Source organism: Oryx dammah, unplaced genomic scaffold, assembly GCF_014754425.2.
Source record: "Oryx dammah isolate SB20612 unplaced genomic scaffold, SCBI_Odam_1.1 HiC_scaffold_21, whole genome shotgun sequence".
In the NCBI taxonomy this organism is placed as follows: Eukaryota; Metazoa; Chordata; class Mammalia; order Artiodactyla; family Bovidae; genus Oryx; species Oryx dammah.
Genome location: NW_024070205.1, coordinates 20,744,190 through 20,770,066, shown reverse-complemented (window position 1 = coordinate 20,770,066; position 25,877 = coordinate 20,744,190). Strand labels below are relative to the sequence as shown.

Below are 25,877 nucleotides of genomic sequence, written 5' to 3'. Positions count from 1 at the left end.
TTTAAATGCTGTGCTTTTATGAAAGTTTTCTCCTGATTCCCTAAACAGGAGCTTTCTTCTTTCTGAAGCTATTACTTAAAAAAAAAATTTTTTTTAATCATTTTTTCCATAAGTTTGTATATAGCTTTTATTTCTCCTTGAGGAATAGATTAAATATATTTGTAAATATGTCTGTATTGCATGTATATTTACTTGGTATCTTTATAATCATATTTCTTAACTTTGTTAAATGTATGTGGGTATATGATGGTATATTTATGACTTTGTGTCCTGAAATATATGAGATAATATTATAGGAAACAGTACAGAATTGTTTGTTAAATAAAACAGATCATTTCACTTGTATAAAAAAATTATGTTGGCTTTTCTAAAAGTAGATGAATTCCATGAGACCTCAGAGTAGTATAATTCAGTATGTGAGAAGTAAGGGTAGAAAGTCTGCCTTTTAAATTGTCTTCCTGCTATGTCAAGAAAATAAAATTAAAAATACATATTTTTCTACTTTCTGCTAAAATAAAGATGTATTAACATATCAAAATGCAAGCTTCTCAGAAATGCGGCACCCTTACCCTTCTATCTTTACCTTTTAGACCTAACCTGTGCTTAAGCATCTGGTATCAGTAGAGGGGTGGTGAACTTTTTTCATACATTTAGAAGTGTCAATAGTTTTTTGGTCTTTCAGTGGATAAAGAATGACTACTGTGAACTTAGTGTACATTATGTCTCAGTACTGCTTAGCTTGTTATCAATACCAGCCTGTTTGTCACCAGTGGGGAAGCAAGCAGAAGCACATCACTCATAATTTTTAAAGCCCCTGCTAATGGTTTGTAAGAAGAAAAGGAGGAAAATGATTATTCGTTTTGATAAGCATTAAGACTGCCATTATGATCTGCTCACTTCTTTTGAATGAGTTAGAAACTTGGAGAAAATTGCCAAGTTATATTTAAAATGAATGTCTTTACCTAACAGAATATACTTATTATTTGGTAGTTACTGGATTAGTATATACTGTTTAACTGATGTCTGTTTGAATTATTGACATGAATAAATTTCTGTGTTAGTCTTGGAATATAAAATAACATTGTTGACATATTGTAAGCTAGTCACAGTTACAGAGAGCAAACACATGAAATAAGATAAATATATGAAATCCGTTTATTAGACTTTGGGTTTCTGCTCAGACACATAAAGAGCTTGGAATTCATGACTCCTGTCCTCACAGCTTGAAAAAAGCTGGAGAATCTGAAAACCTGCTCTGTTGGAGAACTGATGTCACAGAGCAAATTGACAAGTGGTGCCCTGAGAACTGGAGAGAGAAGCAAATAGAGAGAATCACTGTTTACCAAGAGCAGAAATCACTGGAGTCAGGAAAGGGCAGGGACACTTACTGTAGTTGACAAGCTGCTAGAGGCTCTGTGTGGACTAGCTTGAGAGTTAACATCTCCTGGGGGCTTAGTTTTAGGCCTCCCACCCCACTTTTGTGAATTTTACCTCCAGGAGCTCCACCAAACTTTCACAGTGAAGATCATAGAAAAATTCCTCATACTTCCAGCTGGAGGAGGGGAAGTAACCATTTTGAATATACTAGGGGGAGGTAATCATCCTGAGATATGCCCAGCATGTTCTTTTCTCCACCTGTCCTCAGGGGAGACTACCAGATCCTAACCTACCTGGGGAAAGAGAAACACCCAATTCCGAGCCCTCCAGCCTTCCTGTCTTACTTTCTAAGGGGAGTCTGGGGGTACTGAGAATCACCTAAGGTCACAGCCCAACACAGGCTCACCAAAGTAACAGGCTGTAGGGCGGTGGAACATATCTCCTCTTCCTACTTCCCGTACCTTACCACCACAGCAGCAGGGTTCCTGTATGATAATAAAGGATCACAGCCTAAAGAACTGCAAGGCACATATCTTATCTAAGGAGTTTCTAGGGAAACCCAGAGAGAAAAACAAGGACACTACAGGAAAGTGAAGACACCTCTAGCCACAACAAATAGTAAACAACATAACTCCTATCTAGATAAACATAAACTCTTACACTAAAGGCCTGTTTACCTCCATTTCTGTTACCCACTAAGTCACATCTGACTTTCAACAAATTTTAAGACATGCTGAAAGGTAACCAGAAAAACTTAAATTGAAGAAGTAAAGCAAACAATGCAGTAAGAAACTCCAGATATGGCAAGAGATTTTGGAATTAACAGGCTGGGAATTAAAATAACTATGATTAGTAATGTTAAGAGCTCTAACGGAAAAAAATGGACAACATGCAGGAATAGATGGGTAATATAAGCAGGAATATTGAAACTCTAAGAATCAAAAGGAAATGCTGGAAATCAAAAACGTTGTACCAGAAATGAAGATGACTTTGCTTGACTCACCAGTAGACTGATTACCAGCAGACACCTAAGGAAAGAATCAGTGAACCTGAAGACATGTCAGTAAACTCTTCCCAAGCTGAAGTGCAGTGAGAAAAATCGAATGAGGAAAACGGAACTCAATATTCAAGAATGGTGAGGCCAGTGACAAAAGGTGTAGTGTACACATAATGGAACATCAGAGGAGGAGAAAGAGGAAGGAGCAGAAGAAATATTTTAAGTAATAATGGTGCAGAATTTCCCAAAATTAGTGAGAAATCCCTTCCTTTGTAATGATTTCGATATTTAGTTGCTACTGAAAGGGTAGCAGAGTCTGACAGGACTGAGCGACTGAACTGAACTGAAAGGGAAGGAAAAAGTAAAAATGAAACATAATGACAAGTGCTCAAAACTGATGTATAATAGCTGTTAGCTTGATATACATATTATACCTCTGTAATTGAAACTTTGGTTAATTTTTTGTGCCATTGACTGTAGCCTGAAATTCTACCACCATTTAACAGAACGTGATCTGAATGTTCTTACGGTGCTTTTTCTTTTATTTCAGTCAATGATTTGCAAAATGCATATTTATTTTGTAGTACAGATGAAGTGGAAATTTAACAGAAATAAGGTCTTCAGAGCGAAAAGCCACCTTTTGTTCTGCATATGGCAACAACAAATTAAAATTAAGCAGTAACCTTAAAGCAGAAAATACTTAAATTTGTACTGTAATAGGAAGGGCAGTATCAATTGTACTATCACAGACAGACATTCACCTGACGGATAAGACTGGGTTATTTAGTTAATGGAATTTTAAATGTTCTCCTGTTATGTTAGGAAAATAATTTCTTTTTCTTAATAAACATTAGTTTTAAAAATTATAGATGAGCGTATCCTCCCCCCTGCCTTTTTTTAAAATCTCATTTGAAAATCAGTGAACTTGCTAAAATCTTTCATTTCTATTGGAAATGATAGGAGGTCTGGGTGAGGAAACTGACATATAGGAAAATGACTTACTCGCAAACATAAAAATCTAAAGTTGAGGTTAAATTTAGGAACTGACTCATTTGAAAAGACCCTGATGCTGGGAAAGACTGAAGGCAGGAGGAGAAGGGAACAACAGAGGATGAGGTGGTTGGATGGCATCACCAACTCAATGGACATGAGTTTGAATAAGCTCTGGATGTTGGTGATGGACAGGGAAGCCTGGCATGCTTCAGTCCATGGGGTCACAAAGAGTAGGACACAACTGAGAGACTGAACTGACTGACTGAGGTTAAATTTTACATTGCCCGACCCTTTTTCTAGTGCTCTTCCAACTAAGCAGTCTGTTCCGACTAACTTTTCTCCAATTTGTTAACTCAGTATTCTTAGCTTCCTCAGTTTGTAAAGCCAGTCTAGTTTCCATGATGTTGACTGCAAGACAGTTTTTCAGTGGCTTCGTTTTTTTTTTTTTAATTTAACAGAAAAGTAGCAGTTCTGAATCATTAAGTGACAAAGGTTCTGAACTGAAGAAAAGTTTTGATGCTGTGGTATTTGATGTCCTTAAGGTTACACCAGAAGAATATGCGGTAAGTCTTCCACCTCTTGTTCTCCAGTTTTTGCACATAATTTACATACTGGTATTATTCAATTAGAATTTGTAGGCCCAACAGAGATGTTTAAAAAAAAAAAAGCAAAACTGGGTTTGGGAATCAATGGGGAAAGTAGCACAACAGTGGAGCAAGCAGAGGGATGAAATGGGGAAGGTGAAAAAAAAAATGATACTTGTAGAGAAGCTTTGTAGGTTACACTATCAACTTGGTAAGTAATAGTATTTACCTTTATGATAATTGCTTTCATCTCTACCTACACCTCCACCTCAAGCTAAATGTACTTTACTGACATAGGTAGGAAAGAAGTACTTTTACGTCAATTAAAAAATTAAAGTTGAAGGCATTATTGCATTTCCATCAAGGATACCTAGAAAAACTTAATTCTTAACAGACAAGTGTTCATTTATTTATGTTATCTTTTTCCTTTAGCTTGTTAGCAGAATATACTGATTTCCTGATATTGAGCTACTCTTACATTCCAGGAATAAACTTTAGTATATGGCTAGATTTTGTTTTATATCTGTAGTCACAAGAGAGGTCCATAATCACGTGAAGACCTTCGATATGAGTTGCCACTAGTGTAGAGTCAGTTACTTTGTATAAATTGGGAAAAAATACCTTTGTATGATTATTACATTTTATATTACTGTTTGAGTAGATATGATTTAATAGTCACAGCAACACCACTGCTTTATAAACCAGTAGATCCAATTTTTGTTTTTTATTTTGATTTAGTGTATGTATTTGGGCTTCCTTGGTGGCTCAGATGGTAAAGAATCTGCCTGCAATACAGGAGACTCATGTTCAGTCCCTGGGTCGGGAAGATCCCCTGGAGAAGGGAATGGCAACCCACTCCAGTATTCTTGCCTGGGAAATCCCATGAACAGAGGAGCCTGTTGGGCTACAGTCCTTAGGGTCAAAAAGAGTCAGACACTACTGAATAGCTAACACACACAATGTATGACCATGTTCAAGCTTTTAAAATTATTTGTTTATTTTGTAACTTTACCTCACTTGTCTCACAGGAAAATATAAAAAGGCATGAGATAAATAGAAATAATTTTATTTTATGATATAAGGACTAAATTTTCATTTTTTAAGCCCTTATAAAATTGGGACTTTTTTCTACTAAAGATTTGAGTACAGACTAATAATTTTAATTTCAGATATATGTCATATTATGGCATTCCAAAGAAATTCTAAAAATTTTTTACTTTTTATTTCAGGGTCAGATAACACTAATGGATGTTCCAGTATTTAAAGCCATTCAACCGGATGTGAGTAGTTTTAAGAACTTCCCTTTAAAATATGCAAAATGGTGAATTATATCTCAAATTGAGAAGTTTTAGAAATGAAAAATTACACTTCATTTTAATTTTTAAATGTTTAACACTTTTGGCATTATTCAGGCTTTGGAAACTCGTGGCATTCATAGCTATACACTGTTGAGTCATAGATGAGACTGAGTCATTTTGGTTGCTTTGGCTTCATCACTTTACTGAAGGGGGCATAGACTTAGGCAGGTTGGATGATCTACCTGAGGCTTTGAATCTTTTTAATGGGATAATGGGAGTAAGCTACTGGGTTTCACAGCTCACTTTAGTAATCATTTCCCTTGTACCTTAATTTATGATTTTATAATATGACTGTGTGTTGACACTTCAGCAAGAAGAGAGAGAAGGAAGGCATTTTTTGTTTTATTAAGAAGAAGGAGACTATTATGCATCTACCCACTGTAAGCTGTTTATTACACTGTGTGTGTATGTATGTTCCTATCGTTATCACAACCTGAATATGGTAGCATCTATTTTACTGATGAGAAAACAGCATGACAGTTGTCCCTGACTACAGCTTAGTATTAGAACTGGTTTTCAGACTCTACAAATTGATGCTTTTTCCACTCTTATCAGGTAAGAATATACATATGACTTTGTATCCCCAAACTAAGTCATAGATAATACTGATATATTCAGTACCTTAAGACAGATATATTTTTAGTTCTTTCAGAACAAAATATAGTGAATTTGTTATAGTATTTTCAGGGCAACTATAACATAGCTGTTAGAGAAAACGTCTGTATCTTCAGTGCCATAGACCGTCCTGTGTATTTCAAGTCACTTAATGTCTGAATATCTCAAGTTTGTCACTTACAAAATGAAAGCGTGGGCCTAAATGACCTCTGAGTTTTTGTTATATCTACAATTTTTTTTTTCCCTTTCTCCCTATACCATGGATGGAGGGCACTCTGAAACCATTAGTTTAGCAACAGAGGAAGCATAACAATCTAGTCTATAAAGAAGACACGAACAGAAAAATGGCTTTTGTGTTTAAATAATAGTAACTGGAATATTCATTTCCTCACATCCTTGAACAAAGCAAACTAAATTCTTCATAAAAAGTGCAGCAGTTTGTCCTAAAGCTCAGTCATCTTCTCTTTTTGTGCATGCTCAGGCCCTTCAGCCATGTGTAACCATCTGTGACCCTATGGACAGTTGCCCACCAGGCTCCTCTGTCCATGGGATTCTCCAGGCAAGGATACTGGAGTGGGTTGCCATGCCCTCCATCAGGGAATCTTCCCAACCCAGGGACTGAACCCATGTCTTTTATGTCTCCTGCATTGGCAGGTGGGTTCTTTACCGCTAGCGCTACCTCTTCTCTTTAGACTTATTTTTTTTCCCTTTTGAATAAACTGTAATTACTATATATCTAGAAGTTTCAGACAAGATTAGTGCCATCCAATAGAAATATGTGAACCATTTATATAACTTTACATTTTCTACAAAATAAAAAGAAACAAGTAAAATTAATTTCAATAATTGTATTTAACTGCAGCATCCAAAATATTATCACTTCAACCTGTAATCAGTATAAAAATTATTGAGATTTTTACTCTTTTTTCTGTGCTAAGACTTTGAGATTCAGTGTATATTGTACAATTACAGCAAGTCTTGCCACATTGCAGGTGCTCCATAGCCATTTGTGGCAAGGGGTTGAACACTGAAGATCTAGCAGTGACCACTTACAGACATAAGCTTCAAGTCAATGGGGATTTTTGTGAACTTCCTAGAAGTGAACCTTAAAAATTCCCTTGACCCCCACTTCCTGATCTGATTTAACACTGATCCTGTTGATTTTTTTTTTTTTAGCCTAAATCTCTTATTTATCCATTCTGTCTCTACTCTGAATACCCTAATCAAATAGTGTGGTAACTCATCTGAATTGTTGCATTGCCCTCTTACCTGATCTGTCCACATCCATCCTGACCCTTCTAAACTTTCTCTACCCAAGATCATCTTTCAACATGTAAATCTGCTTTCATGATTCTTCTGCTAAGAATGCTTCAGTGGCTTCCTGTCGCTCTGAACATAAAGACACATTGTCCCAATATTGTCTACAAATCTCTTCTAAGCTTTCCTCTTCCTACCTACTCCAACCTCATCTTCTACCTTTTCTACCTCTTTCTGGTCTAGCTACAGTGGCCTTTTAGCAACCCTCTCACCACTGAGCCTGTGTGCATCCTAGTTAACTCCTAATCATCCTTCACTTCTCAAGTCAAGTTTGACTTTCTCAGATGAGCTTTTTTCTCTTCATACAGGCTCTCCCAGAACTTCCTACTACTTCACTGGACTTGTCAGTTACAGTTTTACATTTATGGATTGTGATTCAATAAGTATTTACTGAGTGTCTGTTCTATGTCGGATGCTGGTTTATAGCAGTGAAGAGACCAAAATTCCTGCCCTTGTGCATCTTACATTTGAGTAAAGTTAGCTAGTAGTGTGTCATGGAAAGTATCAGCCAGCCAGAAGAGGACAGGGCGTGAGGGCCGTGAGAGCTGTGATTTTTGCGTACGGTGATCAGAAAGGCTTCACTGCAAAGGTGCCATCTGAGAAGGACCTGAACAAGATGAGAGAGCAGGCCATGCAACTGTTTGTCGGGGAGAGTGTTCCAGGCAGACAGAACAGTGCCGATATATGGTGCCATAAGTTTCTTTCTTAGTTCTTTTGGGAACAAAATATATTGTATTTGGGGTAGTATATACAAGTCTACAATGGCCCTGAATACTTTTCCTTATACCTTTATTTTGTGACTTTATAATGTGACTATGTGTTGTATCTTAGAGACAAGAAAAAATCAAGGAAAACATTTTTTAGAAAGAATTAGACTAACATTTATTATGCATCTGCCCACTGTAAACTATTTATTATGCTCACATAAGGGAAAAGATTACTGGAGTGAGGTGTGAAGCCCAGGGCAAAGGCCAGTGAGCTCAGTGAGTAAGTGTGGGAGTCTAGTAGAAGGTGAGAGGGCCAGATGGCATGGGACCTGGAGAACCATTACTCTGTAAAAGATCAGAAGCTATGGAGGGGTTTTGAGCAAATGAGTGACATTTTCTGATGTGGGTTTTAAGTAGCTCTTCCTGACTACTGACCAGGGTGTGTGGGGAAGCAAGCATGGGGGTGGGGAGGAGCAGGTACCCAGGACTGAATCGAGGAGACCAGGTGAGCGAGGAAGGTGACTTGGGTCAGGGTGTGAAGGGGGGTGGTGGTGAGAAGTTGTCAGGCACTGTATGCTAAAGAGGAGTCAAGGATGATGGCAAGATTTCTGACCTGACACCTGATTTCTTCCATAGCCTTTGAGATGGAAAATGGTTAGTATTGTGTTCATAGCTCCTGGGACTGCCATTTATAGAGAACAGAATATGCAGTGTAGTCTGTGGAAAAAGGCCAGGGGAGCAGATTTTGAAGGAAGAGCTTGAGTTTGGCTTTGGACATGTTTAGTTTTACATGTGTGTTGGACAGCCAAAGAGAATGTTGAGTTAGGTAATATATACTGTATTTTATATATCTATATATCTATATCTCTATATATATTCCACCACCACCACCCCCACCAGTTCAAGCTGGAAATGTAAGTTTGAGAGTTGTCAGTGTAGAGAGATTTAAAGCGTGGGTGAAATTACCAAGAGTGAATATACTTGGAGAAAAGACGGAACCTATTTAGTGTTGAGGAGGAGCTAGCAAGAGAAATTGAGATGGAGCACCCTATGATTTAGGAGGAAAATTAGGTTAGTGTGAAATTCAGTGAACCAAGTGAAGGACATATTTTTAAGAAGGAAGGAGTGATCCGGTGTAAAGTGATGTTAATCCTGGGCTTATATGTTTATTGCTTGCTACTTCCACTAGGTTTTAAGCTACATGAGGATACTTAGGACAGATACTTTTACTATTTTATCTGGCATGTAGTGGGAACTCAATATTTAGAATGAGAAAATGAACAGTGTTTAGTAAGTGTTTGTCCAATGAGAGAATGTTGTTTGTTTGTTTTTCCAAAATTGAAGCAGTAACTCTTGGAAGGAGCAGTGTAGCACGAAAATATTCTTGTCATGTATCCATCTCATAGAATCTTCAAGATTACGTTAACTCTGGCAGCATCAATAGGACTTTGTCACCTGGCAGAAAAATGTCTTCTGATTTATCCTGGGATATTTAAGACATGTAATAAGATGTGAAGCGTAACAAGATGAAATTCTGTGTACCTACCTAGCCCAGTACTGTTGAAGCCACTCTGCGTCCTTCCATATTCACCTGTCTTCTCTCCTCCCACCAGAGGAACCACTATCCAGTATTGATCATTGATCTGTATTATTCCTGTGCATTTAGTTATCGATTTTCTATAAGTGTATGTTCTCTCTTAACAATATTTGCTTTTGTGGGTTTCAGATTTTTTATGTATGGTATCCTGTGATTTTCTTTTTTGTCTACTTATGTCCAACATTGTTGACCAGCATCCGTGTTTATACTCTAGTGCGTTAACTACTGAGTTGTAGCACATTAACATCCTTAAGTTTATTAAATACTGCCAAATTGTTTTCCATATTGTTTGTACAGATATTATTTGTTTATTATGTAAAACTCTTGCTATTGATAACTTTAACAAAAGATTTTTTAAGTCATGATGTTGTCCAGTCTAATGTATTAGTCTCATTTATTAGCATAAAATGAAGTCTTTCTTACTATGTAGTCAGAATATTAACTTGACTACCAATGAATTATTTTAGTGAAATCCAGATTTAACTTCAGATATGAAAAAACAGTGGTTATCACTGAACAAATAAATTTATCTTCATGTTTCTGTCCATTATACCAATGTTCAAGTATCTATAATTTTATATAAAGCTTTAAAAACTATATATATAATATATAAAATGAAACTATTTAAAAGATCGTTAGTTACACTAAAACTGTTTTAGTCTAAACTCAGTATTCTGTGTATATATCCACGTGTAACTATTTCAGGTGATGATTTATTCACATTTTCTGAAATAAAATGTTCTAAATTTGAGTTTTAAAGAATATAGATTCTGAATCCAGCTATGTGGTTTAGTGATTTGATTTGCAAGTTGGTGATTGAACCACAGAGGTCTCAGTTTTCTGCAAATGAGGCAATTTCTGAGTTACTTGCAACTTATATATTTCACATTAATTCTGTTCCCTAAGTAGATCATTGCCATTCTTACCAGTTTGTGGAATTCTATATTCCCAAGTCTTTTTTTATCATGCAGAATTTATTTAAACTTTTGTCCCTAAACTTGTTCTTGACTTGTAGAAAGAAAGTCCAGTTGTTTTCTCAGAATAAAGCTGTTTATCTGCCTGTCTGCTGCACTGTCTACCTCAGAATTGCTCAGGAAAAAAAAGAAAAACTCCAAGCCTTTTGTTTCCCACTGAAAACTATTGGCCTGATGTTTGAGATGTCAAAAATTAATTTTTATTATATAGAGACTATCCTTAGTCATCAGTAAAACACTGGCTGAAGAAATCTGGTCTTTAAGTAAGCAGATCTGAGTCAGACTTAATGCTCAGTCTGGTTTTTCTCCAACTTGTGTCGCACTTGAAATGGCTTGAAAGTGAAGGAAGAAGAACAAACGAACAGATTTTGCCACTTTGTTTTTTTGTTTTATAATAGAGAATAATGGGAGAAGAACATGTTTACCAATGAAAAGAATTTAATGCTAAAGGAAAGTTCAGTAATTTTCCAAACTACTTAATAGAATTACACAGAAAAAATGTTCGCTCTGGTTTTAAAGTTGTCTGTCTGAGTGGTTTGCACCATCTGTCTATCCATTTTTAGTACCATTCAGAAACCTGCGAGTCATTCTTTTCTCCCTCTGTCCTCTTTCCTCTGTTCTTTAGTATCTCCAGTTGATTTTATTTCCCAAATAACTTTTCTCCCCTTCTGCTTCCCTGTGCTTCCCTGTCAATGCTGAAGGAAATTTTTTAAAAGAGCGCAGTATTTTTACAGGGCTGCAGCTCATTGGCTCGGAGAGTATGAACCTTCCCTAGCGCCTGTACATGTTTGTTGGACCTGAGACAGGTTTCATCTCAGTCTGTTACCTGTATTTACTGGTGGATCCTCCTTTATGTGGACACTGCCCTGACGTCCCTGTAGCTGCTGCCGCCAAGTCGCTTCGGTCGTGTCCCAGCCCACCAGGCTCTCCTGTCCCTGGGATTCTCCAGGCAAGAACACTGGAGTGGGTTGCCATGTTCTTCTCCAGTGCATGAAAGTGAAAAGTGAAAGTGAAGTCGCTCTGTCGTGTCCGACCCTTAGCGACCCCATGGACTGCAGCCCACCAGGCTCCTCCATCCATGGGATTTTCCAGGCAAGAGTGCTGGAGTGGGCTGCCATTGCCTTCTCCGTCCCTGTAGCTAGTGCTACAGAAATCCCTCGCCCTGGTGTTCCTATAGCTTGTGCTACAGAAATCCTAAGAATCTTCATTTGCCCCCTGGCCCAAGCAGCAAGGCCAAATTGGGAAGCTTCTGTGCATGGTGATTACTCTCACACAAAACCCGGCTTTTCATTCTTCTCCCCTTCCTTCTTATAAGTAGCCATTCCTTAGTGATAGGCATGGGAGGGAGACACAGTGATGTATGGTTGCTGACTCTGCAGTTACACTGATTACAAGGAAGGAAAAAAGCTAGTAGTTCTGTTAATACATCCTTACAATTCTTAACTATCAGAGTTGCTCACTGTCTTTTTGTTCTCGTTATTCTTTAAATTAGACCAGTTGGGGGTGTAAATGGGCTTCCCCGATAGCTCAGTTGGTAAAGAATCCACCTGTAATGCAGGAGACCCCATTCGATCCCTGGGTTAGGAAGATCCCCTGGAAAGGATACCCACTCCAGTATTCTGGCCTGGAGGATTCCATGGACTATATGGGGTTGCAAAGAGTCGAACACAATGGAATGACTTTCACTTTCACTTTGAGAGGTAAATTGTTATATATTTTGCTTTCTCTTTTTTTAATCGGTCCAACATTCACAGCTCTTTCTGTGGGAGCTCAGAAAATTCTCAATTACTTAATTTCACTTATTTTAAAATTTATTTTTAAGCCCTTTGAATTCCAAGAAATAGTAGCAAAACATAAAAGCCATGAGCCAGAAGACTTGCAGTTTTGTTTCAGTTTTGACATTTATAGAGTGTGCCACTAATATAACCTATTTCATGTCATTAGGCTTTGTTAAAAAAAAAATTAGATAAGTGAAACAAAGGATTTTAGACTACTTGACCTTTAAAATACTCTTTAGGTCTTTGAAGATTCCTGAAAGTAGAATAAGTTTGGGTGGTGACTTCAGAGTAAGAGCTTCAGTTAAGTGTAGCTTCAGTCAGTAATAAATAGGATTTTGACCAAAACTGCAGAAGTCTTGAGATGATAAGTGTTGGGGGTGGTCAGAAGTCAAGTTTTTAGAGACTGAGGTGGCGGGGGCAGGGTGAGGGTCTCAATGGAACATAAATTCCACCAAGGCAGCAACTTGTCTGCTGGGGTGTCTATAGTGATTGAATGATACTTATTTGATATTTGAATTTGAGTGACCATTCCAAGGCTTTACTCTGTACAGCCTGCAAGCATATCATCTCCCATTGTTTACCATGTTTAGTTATTTTCACAAAAGTCTGTTACCCTGTCCAACAATAATTTTTATCAAGTAACACTTGTTCTGTGGAAGCAGAAGTGTTTTTTTCCTCTCTGCCCATAATCCACAACATTTTCTTCCTTAGTATGAATTCTTCAGCGTTCACTAAGGGCAAAAGTTTACCGTAAGTTAAACACTCATTAATTTCTAGAATGAATTTTCTGATATTTAGTTGAGGCTCTGTTGCTGCTAAGTCACTTCAGTTGTGTCCGACTCTGTGCGACCCCATAGACGGCAGCCCACCACGCTCCCCCATCCCTGGGATTCTCCAGGCAGGAACACTGGAGTGGGTTGCCATTTCCTTCTCCAATGCATGAAAGTGAAAAGTGAAAGTGAAGTCACTCAGTTGTATCCGATTCTTAGTGACCCCATGGACTGCAGCCTACCAGGCTCCTCCATCTATGGGATTTTCCAGGCAAGAGTACTGGAGGGGGTGCCATTAACTCTCATTAAAGTTTTTGCACATTTCTTATATACAAAGGTTGTCCCAGTATGGTTTCTCTTTTGATCATGAATGGTTTTGTTTGTTTTTTTTTTCCTTTAGAAGACTGTTACACATTTACAGGGCTTCTCTCCAGTGTGAGTTCTCTCATGTTGAGGAAGCAATGACTGTATTCTGAGGAATTTTCCATGTTTATTAATAGGATTTTTGTGTTTTTTTCCTATTATGAATTCTCGGATGCTCTATAAAACTTGTATTTCTTCTGAAGAAATACATTGCCATTTTCACTACACTAATGGGATTTCTCCTCAAAATGAGTATTACGTTACTTGGCACAGAATGAGTTATGACAGAACAGTCTCTTGCAATCAGGTTTTCTCTCCGTTAGCAGCTGTGCTTGAAATCTGTACTGTAGTCATTACATTGGATGATGTTTACTTCTCTTAGAGGTTCCCAAATGTTTATGAAGTAACATGATCTGACTGAAAGTCCTCTGACGTGTATTACATTCAAAGAAGAAAGTTCTGTGCTTTATTGTTTATTCTGTTCAGTTCAGTTCAGTTGCTCAGTCGTGTCCAACTCTTTGCGACCCCATGAACCACAGCACACCAGGCCTCCCTGTCCGTCACCAACTCCCAGAGTCCACCCAAACCCATGTCCATTGAGTCGGTGATGCCATCCCACCATCTCACCCTCTGTCGTCCCCTTCTCCTCCTGCCCTCAATCTTTTCCAGCATCAGGTCTTTTCAAGTGAGTCAGCTCATCGCATGAGGTGGCCAAAGTATTGGAGTTTCAGCTTCAACATCAGTCCCTCCAATGAAACACCCAGGACTGATCTCCTTTAGGATGGACCAATTGGATCTCCTTGCAGTCCAAGGGACTCTCAGGAGTCTTCTCCAACACCACAGTTCAAAAAAATCAATTCTTTGAAGCTCAGCTTTCTTTATAGTCCAACTCTCACATCCATACATGACTACTGGAAAAGCCATAGCCTTGACTAAACACACCTTTGTTGACAAAGTAATGTCTCTGCTTTTTAATACGCTATCTAGGTGGGTCATAACTTTCTTCCAGGAAGTAAGCGTCTTTTAATTTCATGGCTGCAGTCACCATCTGCAGTGATTTTGGAGCCCAAAAAAGTAAAGTCAGCCACTGTTTCCCCATTTATTTGCCATGAAGTGATAGGATGTAGGTCAGTATAATAAATCATTTAGATTATATCAATAAACACAATATAATATACACAAACAGTATAATAAGTCATTTAGATTATATCAATAAACAGTAAATACAAAGGATAGATAAAACCTTCCTGTATAACTGGGATACGCTAGAGATTGAGGAAGAATTCTGGTTAAATGAGGGAAAGTACATATAGGTCATTCTGAATCTTATTAAAACATTTCTGAAGAACTTGCAGTTGTGATCTTTCTGGTGATATATGTAAAGAGCTTTCTCTATGCAAAATTTCTTTCGTATGCAAAAAGGCCATAATCTTGGCAACATCCAAAATTCCAACATCAGGAATATCATAATTCTGTCCTTGTTTAATGAAAAGTATCATTTTCATTACGCTTAAAATATAAAAATCCATGAATACAGTAGGAGGTTTGAAGAAAGCAAAGAAGACATGACTTTTCTTCTCGTATTTCGGTGGACTTTCGTAAGGTTAGCTGCTTTGTCAGTTCTTATTGCTGTTTCTCACTGAGAATTGTCTTAATATATAGTAAGGTCAGACTTAGGGAACTAGGGAAGGTGAAGAAGAAAGCTGTTGACTAGGAGAGTAGGTATATCACACCATCAGTGGTAGCAGAAGATAGCTCCTGCCTTAATCTCTGACTTCACTGTAAGGGGCAGCATTAAGGTATTGGAAGTAGGGAGGTTGGGGGAGTAGAGAATGTGACTACATTAGAAAAGTGACGTGATATTTTTGATTTAACATAATACATTAGAATTATATAGTTTCAGAGCTTATTCTGTGGATTAGAAGCATAGGGGTCGCAGTGAGTGCTTCATTTCAGACTGTGACTTCTTTCTAAACAGCCATATAGGCTGAATGGATATACTGGATATACCAGTTCCCTCCAGATCTTCCAGGTTTTGAGCCTAGGAATACCTACCTCAGCAGTAGTGATTTTCTCATTGTGAGGACCCCTACCCTTGCAGTCTTTTACAAATTCCATCGCTTTTTCTTTCTTTCCCTCAGTCTTTGTCTACAGCTGGTCTATATTGGCCTTTTCTCTTCTTCTATCTATAGGTATCCCTACAACATCACCCTTAGAGCAGTCCTTTTAAGAGTGTTGGAACCTACAAGATGAAATTTAGACCAAGAATTTGACTTTACAGAACAAACCTACAAGACATAAGAGAAGCTGTGACTCCCGTGAAATTCAGTAATTCTTTCATAGGGTAGGTGGTCGTCAGTTGTGGTGTTTGCCTTCCACATGCTTTCAAAATATTCTGTTTAATGGCTAAAAATGAACCACGAATATTCTCTCTGATACACTTTTAGTAACCATTAAGAAATTGCCTTTGTATATGTGAGTTACTGCTAGAAGCTTTCTCTTCACTGCCTGTTTTAAAAATTGCAAGTTGAATCCATTTGAGCAGATTTTAAGCATTGAGGCTGCTCTATTTCCTTTAGCCTTTGCTGAAATGGAGGCTTATTTACATAGTGTACTCAACTTGAATCAGTCCTATTCATGAGTCAAACCCTAAAAAAACATCTTTTGAGTCACTAAGTTTACTTTAACTTTTTGGTGTTCATGGAAAGTGGTTTAGTATAGAGCAACTTGAGACCTGGCAGATAACCTGTCAATACAGTATGGTGCTGGTAGGAGAATTTATTTCTCAGATGGTATAGTCTCACTTGGAGAAAGATTCTAAGGTCTGAGACAGAAAGAGACAGAGACAAAGGGAAAAGCAGGGTTTTTTTCCATAGAGATATTTAATGGCTGTTGAGGTAGAGATGGGGCGAGACAGATTCCTTTAAGGTCAGCTAACTGTAAATGCATGTCAGGGTTTAAGAGGAAAGTACTGAATAAGTCCCAGTGTCTACTTCATAATCCATTATATGGGTTTTTCTTGTTTTTGTTTTATAAACTTTTTATTTTGAGGTAATTAGAGATTCACAGGAAGTTACCAAAAAATACTACAAGGATAATTTTAAGATAGGGAACTGTTTTTCTTTTCCTTTTTAAAAAAATTTATTGAGCTGCACCATGTTTTAGTTGAGGCATGTGGGATCTAGTTCCCTAGCTAGGGATGGAATCCAGGCCCCCCTGCACTGGAAACAGAGAGTCTTAACTGCTGGACCACCAGGGAAGTCCCCAAAGATAGATTCACAGTTTTGAAACCAGGAAATAGATGTTTATACAGTACATGTCTGTACAGTCCTGTGGCATTTCATCATCTGTGCAGATTTGCCTAACTGCTTCCTCCATCAAGATACACAGCTATTCCATCAGCACAAAGCTCTGTCACCTGTGCTTCCGGCTTATGGTCACCCCCCCACTCCCCTCTATCCATAATTCCTGGCAGCCGCCATGTTGTTCTCTACCCTTCTCTATCCTTCTCTATCCTTGTTTGATGTTGTATTAGATGAGCTAGTAATGTAACATCGTTTCCAACGGGAAATGTTTTCTGACGCAGAAAGTGCTATCTTAAAACTTAAAGAACCTCCTTATTTCTTCATGTTTTTTTATGTATAAGATGGAGAGCTCCAATGGAATTTTAATGCATCTGCTCCCAAGTAATTTGACTGGAGTTTCATTCAACCCCTGCCTTCTTTCAGGTCTGCTTCGAACAGAGTTTTCTTAAAGAGGAAAAGCATTTTTTCACTAAGTTAGTGATGTTGCAACTCACCAAAAATCGGATGGAGTTTTCAAAACCTCTTAGCTTCCCTTTTTTTGAGGAGCCAGAAAAGAATTTTAAAAAGTTTAATGTAAAAAATAAGGCTATAATCCACTGCTACCTTTGTGTTCCTTGTCATAATAAATTGTAATGATAAAGATAGGATCAAATGAGTTGATATGTATAAGACACTTAGAATAGTTCCTGTCACATAGTGATCTCTACCTTCGGGTTAGCTTTTATTTTTATTGCAGCTGTTAAGACCTATGTTCTAAGGAAGAAAGAACTTTTTAAGCACAGAGTCAGAAGATTAGATCACACAGAAAAGGACAGATGTATTGGCTACTGTCAATAGTTCTGTATGCACATAAAGGAGATAGGGAAGATGTTTACAAAGGTTTATTCAGGTGGTGGGTTCTGGGTGGCATATGGTCCCTCCCTGCTGCCCCTCTCCACCCCCCGATTTTCTGTTTCACAAACTTATTTAACAACTGTAATTACTCTTACAGATGGGGAAGTTAAGGTATAATATATAGAAAGAATTAAGTACACCTAGTGTTGATAAGACGCTTGTGAAACTGACAGCAGTGCTCGTATAAATGATTCAGTATTTCAGAAGGGCAGTTTGACAAATATCAAGACCTTGAAAGAAAGGGTTCCTACTCTTTGACCTAGTGATTTCGCTTCTAGGACTGTATATTTAGGAAATGATCAGAAATGTCAGAAAAGGTGCAAGGATATTCTTTATTTATAATGTAGCCTTATGACAGGAAAATGGCTTGTCAAATGGCTAGATAAGTTTAATAGCAATTTCATAGAGATACTTTGATTATAGCATTAATATAAATTTGGAAATTTTGTTAATTGGTTAAAAACAAATTTAGAGTTGATGGATTTAATCCTAGAAATTTTATCCTAAACCTCGACATCTTTATATAGTTGTATAAATATACTGTGATGTTTAGGAAGACCCAACATGTTTTCTAGCAGTTTGATGTTTTTAATATAGTTATCATGTGTCATGTTTATGTTAATATAATATCTACCACTAAATATTTTGTGTCTATACAAGAGGATTATGTGAATGAGTATATATCTCGGCTGAGTACAAAGTACTCAAATTCCTTTTAACTGTAAAGTTGCTTCTGTCATTTTCTTTTCCTTCAGTAATTTCAAAATTCTAGGTTTAAAAAAAGTGCTTTATATCTTTAGAAAATTTACTGTTTACCGACTGTTAAAGTGACAATTGTTGTCTCTTTCTTCAGTATTCCCCATCTCAATTGCTCAAGCCAGAAACTTGGGAGTTTTAGTACTTCTGGATACCTCATTCTTAACTTACACTGTGTGGATCCAGTTTTTGACCAAGTGATATTTTCAGTATCCATTGATACTGCCCTATTCCAGGGAACATTGCCTTTTTCTTAAAGTGTTATAATACCATCATAACTTCCTCAGTCTTTCCTAAGTCAGCTCATTCTTTTTTGTTTTTATTTAATTTTAAAATTATATTGAAGATACGTATATATCATGCTTAACAAGCTAAATATTTCCACAAGAGAGCAAAATATAACAATATCCTGTTGTTCCCACCCTTCCAACCTCCACCTTTGAGCCCTACACCCATCCAGGTCTCTTAACTTTTCTTATTTGGAAGACTTTATATATGTTTGAAAGATAATATATCTAAATGCCTATTGCTTATGAGTTTTTAATTTTGGATATGATTTATTGACTCTCTCCTATGGAAGATGATTTCACTCTTATTTTCTCTTCCTCTCACATTTGCACAGTTTATTTCCTCCTCTTTTCTTTATAGTTATGTCACAATTTTGACATGAATGAGTAATCACGGCTCAGCTGTTCTTTATAAGTGTAGAGAAAGCTGAAGAACAGTTGATCCATGATTACTTAAATTTTGTTTTCTTTCAGCTAAGTAACTTACTGTAACTTTCTCTGTTTTGGGGTGCAAGCTCAGTAGTATCCAGCTCTTTGAAATCCCATGATTGTAGCCTGCCAGGCTCCTCTGTCCTTGGGATCTTCCTGGCTAGAATCTTGCAGTGGGTTGCCATCTCCTCCAGGGCATCTTCCCGATCCAGGGTTCGAACCCATGTCTCCTGCGTCCCCTGCACTGGCAGGAGCGTTCTTTACCACTGAGCCACCTGGGAATCCCTTTAGCTCTCTCTGTGACTTGTCACTAATTTTTCTGCCAAAAGTGAATCCTGCTGCTGCTGCTAAGTCACTTCAGTCGTGTCCAACTCTCTGTGACCCCAAAGATGGCAGCCCACCAGGCTCCCCCGTCCCTGGGATTCTCCAGGCAAGAACACTGGAGGGGGTTGCCATTTCCTTCTCCAGTGCATGAAAGTGAAAAATGAAAGTGAAGTTGCTCAGTCGTGTCCGACTGTTCGCGACCCTATGGACTGCAGCCCACCAGGCTCCTCCGTCCATGGGGTTCTCCAGGCAAGAGTACTGGAGTGGGGTGCCATTGCCTTCTCCGAGAAGTGAATGCAGTGAGTGTGTTCACTCCAGATAGTGTTTCATCTTTCAGAGATGTCTCTTTTGGAATTTCCGTCCTTGCTATTTACCATCTGGACTGTCGTTCTTATGGTCTGCTCTTAGCTTTGTCTCAGAATCTCCCTTTACTCTTAATCTGGGAATTTCCAGTATTTTCTTTCAGTCTTGGTTCCGTTGTTTCCTGGATCGTCTCTCCCTTTTTCTGACTTTGCTAGTTTGTTTTGATGGAAGACATATTCTGCAAGCTCTGTGAGAATAGGTGCATAAAAGGAAGATTCTCCGAGACTTGCTGAAAATGTCTGTGATATACTTTCATACTTAATTGACACTTTTGTTGAATATAGAATTCTAGGATTTTGAAGGCTTTGTTTCAGTTGTCTTCTATCTTCTAGAGTTGCTGTTGAAATACCTGATACCTTCTGATCCCTTTTTTCTGTATGTTATCTGTTTTTATTTTGTTTTTGAATTGACAGATTTTATGATTTCTTTTGTCTCCAGTCTGCTACAGGTTTTTGATGCTAGGCGTTGGTTTGAGTTTTTGTTTTTTTTTTTTTTATCTTTTATAATGGACATTAGACAGGTCTCTTCTTGTCCTTTAGATTCAGGAGACATTTTCTTGAATTAGCTTTTTTTTTTTTTTCAATAAGTTACTTTTTTTTTTCCTCTCTGTAGTCTCTTAAAATTATTTTTATTATTCAGAAGTTGACTCTAGTGGACTCTTCTAATTAACATACTATTTTTGCCCCCATATTTAGCTTATTGTTTAAAAGGTATTATCACCTTTATCTTTCCTGAATTTTAACAGTTCTTTTATTATATTTTTCATGTCCAAGAGTTTTATTTGGTTATCTGAATCTTTCTTGTTTGTACCCTTCTGTTTTTTCTATTTAACGGGAGCATATCTATCTGGAAGGAATAATTACGTGGTTTTACCCTTTTCTCAGTTTTCTTTTGTTCTCCACCCTAACTCAGTGTCCTCGGAATTCTTCTTTCTTATGGATTATGTCTCTTCCTGGCCATGGTGGTTGTATTACAGCAGGGTTCCTAAACTGTTTTGACCCTTGAACCCCTTTGGAAAACTGAAGCTTCTGGAGCTGAACCCTTACTTAAAATCCAAGAAAATCAGTTCTCATAACATATACCTATCAAAATATTTTTTTAAAACTGTTCTATGGCTATATATGTGCCTCTTCATTAACATATTAAGTATCTAGTGGTGCTGAGATTATAACTTCAAAGCAGTGATGAGTGTAAATGATGTTTTTGAGATATCTGTACCAACATAATGTGATATGAAAATATCTGTGTTTTTATTAGTGATAAGTCACATATATTGCCAATTCTTCTACAGTCAGTAGCCTACATATGTAATTAAAAGCAATGTCATTTCAGTTGGAGGTTAGTGTAAAACAAAATTTTAATTTTCTTCCTTTTTTTTAATATCTAAGTTCTTTCTTGAGCTCTTTGAATTCTATTGATAGATCTATGGGGAATCAAATACCCCCTTTTAGGGGTTTCTTCAAATGCCTGGGGTCATTGGCATTCAGCTCAAAAGATTGAGGTTGCTAGAAAATTGATTGGAAGCTCTGAATGATTGACTGGGACTTGGCAACAAGTAGGCTTCACTTTACGCTGTGGGATGCTCATCTTTCATTATTTGTAGATTTTCCTCTTGGGATTCAAATCTCTTCAAAGAAGAACATATAATTCTGCATATGGAGTATAGTTATAATTATCTATGTTCATATGGATAAGTAATTGTGCCCACTTGTATTCTTGTAAAATTTGCTTTTGTGATTTACCTGAATTGTTATACTATTAAATATGTTCCTATTAAATAAAACAGTTCTGGGAAAGTACACAAACTGTCTTTAATGCTTTTAAACCATTAATGTAACAAGAAGACTGGTCTTTTTCATGAATTTGATTTATATTTGATTTTTCAGGAGCTTTCAAGTTGTGGATGGAATAAAAAAGAAAAATACAGTTCTGCACCAAATGCAGTTGCCTTCACAAGAAGATTTAATCATGTGAGTTGCTTATAAAATTTTGATGTTTAGTTTCTGAAATTCAATTCCTTAGTATGTAATTTTTCATTAAGAAATAATTTAAGTTTTTACATCAGTTCTAGAGCATTTTCAACCAATATCTCTTCAGTGTCTTTCCATATAATCTTTTTTTCTTTTACCTTCTGTAATTCCTGTTGGAAATTTACTGGAACTTTATGTTCTTTCCTACTTGTGTCTTAACCTGTCATATTTTACATCTATCCGTTTGTGCTCCATTCTGTGTTATTTACTCAGATTTATATTTCAATTCAATAAAATAATTCTCTTCAGATGTGTTAAATCTGCTTCAAATCTATGTACTTTTTTTACACTAATGTCATTCCCCCCCCTTTTTTTTTCAATTTCTTAAGTCATCTTCAACTTTTTATTTTGTATTATTACAAGGTGTATTAAATCCCACATCCCTATGCTCTTGAGAGGAAATCTGCCAACAGCAGCTGTTGTACCCTTTCCTTTTTTGCCTTTATTTCCTTTATTTTTGGCCTCAAGTGAAATCTTTTCAAGTTAGTCATGTGCAGTGCTTACTCAGTCAGTTGTGTCTGACTCTCTGCAACCCCATGAACTGTAGCCCAGCAGGCCCTCTGTCCATGGAGATTCTCTGGGCAAGAATACTAGAATGGGTTGCCATGCCCTCCTCCAGGGGATCTTCCCAACCCAGGGATCGAATCCAGGTCTTCCACATTACACCTATAATCTTTACCGTCTGAGCCATAGGGAAGCTCAAAATTACTGGAGTGGGTAGCCTATTCCTTCTCCAGGGGATCTTTCCAATCCAAGATTGAACTGGGGTCTCCTGCATTGCAGACCCATTCTTTCCCAGCTGAGCTACAAGGTAAGCCTACTTTTAAAAAAATGGTTGTCTTTAACTCAGCATTTCTAGGGATTTATAGCAAATAGTATATCTCAAGTTATTTGGTTTCACTGCATTATCCAAAATGGAAATGTGTTAGTATTTTTTTTTTCCATTTAAATTAAACCATTAGTAAGGAACCTACAGCAAACATGTCTTATACTGAATTGCTTATTTAAACTATATGGCAGTTGTTTTAAATTTTTTCTGGAGTGGTCAGGATTTATCATCATGGTAAACTTTTTTCTTTGCCAACAAAAACATTGTCACAGTACCCACTAATTTGACTTTAGATTTTTAAGCACTAATATTATTCTTATATAAGTCAAAAGATTGTTAGGGTCAAATATGTCACAGTATACCAAAAGCTCTTACATTAATCAAGATTACAGTTGATCTATAATAAAATTCATTACTTAGTTATTCCATTACTCTATTACTTTCTCTTAGAAGTGTGATGGGAAATCTGAAGTAGCAAATTACAAAAGAAGTTGCAAAGAGACTTTTATTTTTAAAATGAGTTTCTTGTAGATAGCATATAGTTGAGTCCTTTTTTTTTAGCAGGTAGTTGCTAAAATAAAATCATTACTATTTGAAAGAAAACAACAAAATCTACAATCTATAACATATTATCCATAATGATGACTATACAATTGAAAAAATTACCAGACACACAAAGAAAAAGAAAAGGTTGACTATTAAGAGAAAAAGCATTAAAACTCCAGGAGTTGGCGATGGACAGGAAGGCCTGACATGTGCAGTCCATGGGGTCGCAAAGAGTTGGACATGACTCAGCGGCTGAACTGACTGACTGAGTTAACTCGGCTGGGCTCAAACTCTAAATTCTCTTTCTTATTGGAGAATAGATCGGTTCTTTCCAGATTTTGTCTTTATTTGGGCTTCTTAAAGTTTCCCCTGCACGTGCACAGTTCCGAGGTCAACTGGAGATTTGGATGAAGTTTTTATATAGATTTGGGGCACTTTTCTTACCTTTCTAGAAGTCCCCCCCTTATTGTCTAGCCAGTTGTTCTCTGACTCTTGAAGCCATCAAGACTGTGGCCTTCTCTAAAATTCTCAGTGCACCACATTGTAACTCTGAATGTCCTCAGACACTTAGCTTTATAAGTGCAAATCTCACCCAGTGCATCTTACTTCTTCCAGTGCATCTTACTTCTTTCAAAGATCTGTTCTCCAGTTTATGCCTTCTTTTGGTTCCTCCCTTGTGCTTTTAAATATTGTTTTTATAATTTGTAATTATAATCAGAGGAGCATTTCCAGAGATACCCGCTTCTCCACATTACCAGAAATGGAACTCTCCCACATATTTTTAAAACTATGCTTTTTTAATTGATTATCAAAACAGTAGCACACATTGCCAAAAAACTGAAAAAATGGTAGAAATGTATAAAACCTGGGGGGTAGGTGCAGAATCACCCAGAGATGGCTGTTACTATTTTAGTATATATTTTTTATAATATATTTTAGTATATATTTTTCCATTCTTTATTTTCTTCTTAATCTAATAGAAATCATGTTGTACATATAATTTACAGTCCTGTTGTCTTAACATATCATGAAATGTTACTGTATCATATTGATAAAATCACTTCAAAAACATTTTAAGTATCTGTATAGTCTGCTGTGACTTGACTCATGACAATTTTAATATTCATTCTATTTTGGCTATTTCTTTGGTAACTTTTATTTATGCCTTCTGGCCAGTGGCTTTCTGATATTTTTTTTAATTGGGGGAAAGGTTATCTAATTTTTTTTAAAATGTTACCTTTAGATGATTGGAAATTTGACTAATTAGAAATCAATGTTTTTAGGAATGATAATTTTAGGTTATGTTTATAGAAAGATTCCTTTTTGAAAATGTTGATAGATGCTATCATGTATTGTCTGTGATTTGCTTCACAGTATTAATGGAGCATTTGAGAGTGGGATGAGAGTAGAAGTGAGAAAACTTGGCCATAACTTGGTTGTTGAAGCTGGTTGATGTGTACTAGGGAGTTCATTATTATTATGTTTAGTTCAGTATACGTTTGAAGATTTCCATGATAAAAAGCTAGGAAATTATCTTCCAAGCTTAACATATGTTTGGCTGTAAATAAAAGGTTTTCATAACACTTTTATATGATTATAAAAGCTTGAATAAAGCAGCTACAGTTAGAAATAACCTTTGAATAAAAGTTTTCTAAGATTTACTTTTTAATGAAATACTTGATTCATTCCTAAAATATGTTAAATGTTTGTTTGAATCTTATGAAACTGCCGTTTCTGGCCTATGGAACTGGCAGGTTCATATGGTTAATCTAGTGTATATTAGGAAGTATTATAATAAAACAACTGTGAATTCACCACTTAAACTAAGAATATTACCAAAACTATTGAAGCATTTTATATGTTCTCTGCTCTGTCCTCACTTAAAGGGTAACTATGATCTGAAAAAAATTGTTTCTCTTTTATTTTTTCTTAATTGATTTAAAAAATTTTAACTCTTGTTATAATTCCTATACGAGTAGATTTACCAGAAAAAGTTGTGCCCCTAAACAACATATTGTATATCTTGCTTTTCATCTTTGTAAAACATATCATCAGACTATATATAGACTTCTGTGGTTGGCTTTTTTCACTTGTATTTCTCTGCTGTATCCATAATGTATATAGTGCTTATTCATTGATTTTCAGTGCTATCTTCTAGCATTTCATTGCATGAATGTATCAGAAAGAATTCATCATTCTTTTGAGTGTAGACTAATTTTGAGGGTGGACTAATGTGTCTCCTAATTTTTTGCTGTTGTGAAGAATTTGCTATCAATATTCTAAGAGTTTGGGTGCCCACGTGAATTAGTTTCTCTAATTGGTGGCTTTCAAACATTTTTTGCTATGACCCAGAATAAGATAAAATATTTATACATTGTAACTAAAGTTTTCTGAAATAATACTTACCTGTATTAGACAATATGTACTTTGGTCTTTGCTTAAAAAAAAATTGCTGCTTAAACTTACTAAATTGATTACCATAAAATAAGAGGAAAAAAAACACTGTGATTCATTTGAAAAATATGTTCCTAAATACAAAATTTGTATCAGAAAGAGTTTATCCATGTTTAACTACATAAGACAATATATATTTTACTGTGTATCCTAATCAGCACTTGGTGTCATTAAACTTTGAAATCTAATTGATGTAAAATGACTCAACTTTTATTTTCATTCATTTAAAT

At 36.5% G+C, this 25,877-nt stretch overlaps 1 protein-coding gene across 2 annotated transcripts in view; it reads left to right on the top strand.

The window, feature by feature from the left end:
- Positions 1-25,877, top strand: part of RALGPS2 (Ral GEF with PH domain and SH3 binding motif 2) — a 157,361-nt gene that overhangs the window by 41,411 nt on the left and 90,073 nt on the right. For both annotated transcript variants that reach the window (XM_040263899.1, XM_040263900.1), the window contains exons 3-5: positions 3,826-3,930; positions 5,181-5,231; positions 21,675-21,758. In XM_040263899.1, coding sequence (XP_040119833.1) covers positions 3,826-3,930; positions 5,181-5,231; positions 21,675-21,758 — 240 coding nt within the window. The remainder of the gene's footprint in view (positions 1-3,825; positions 3,931-5,180; positions 5,232-21,674; positions 21,759-25,877) is intronic.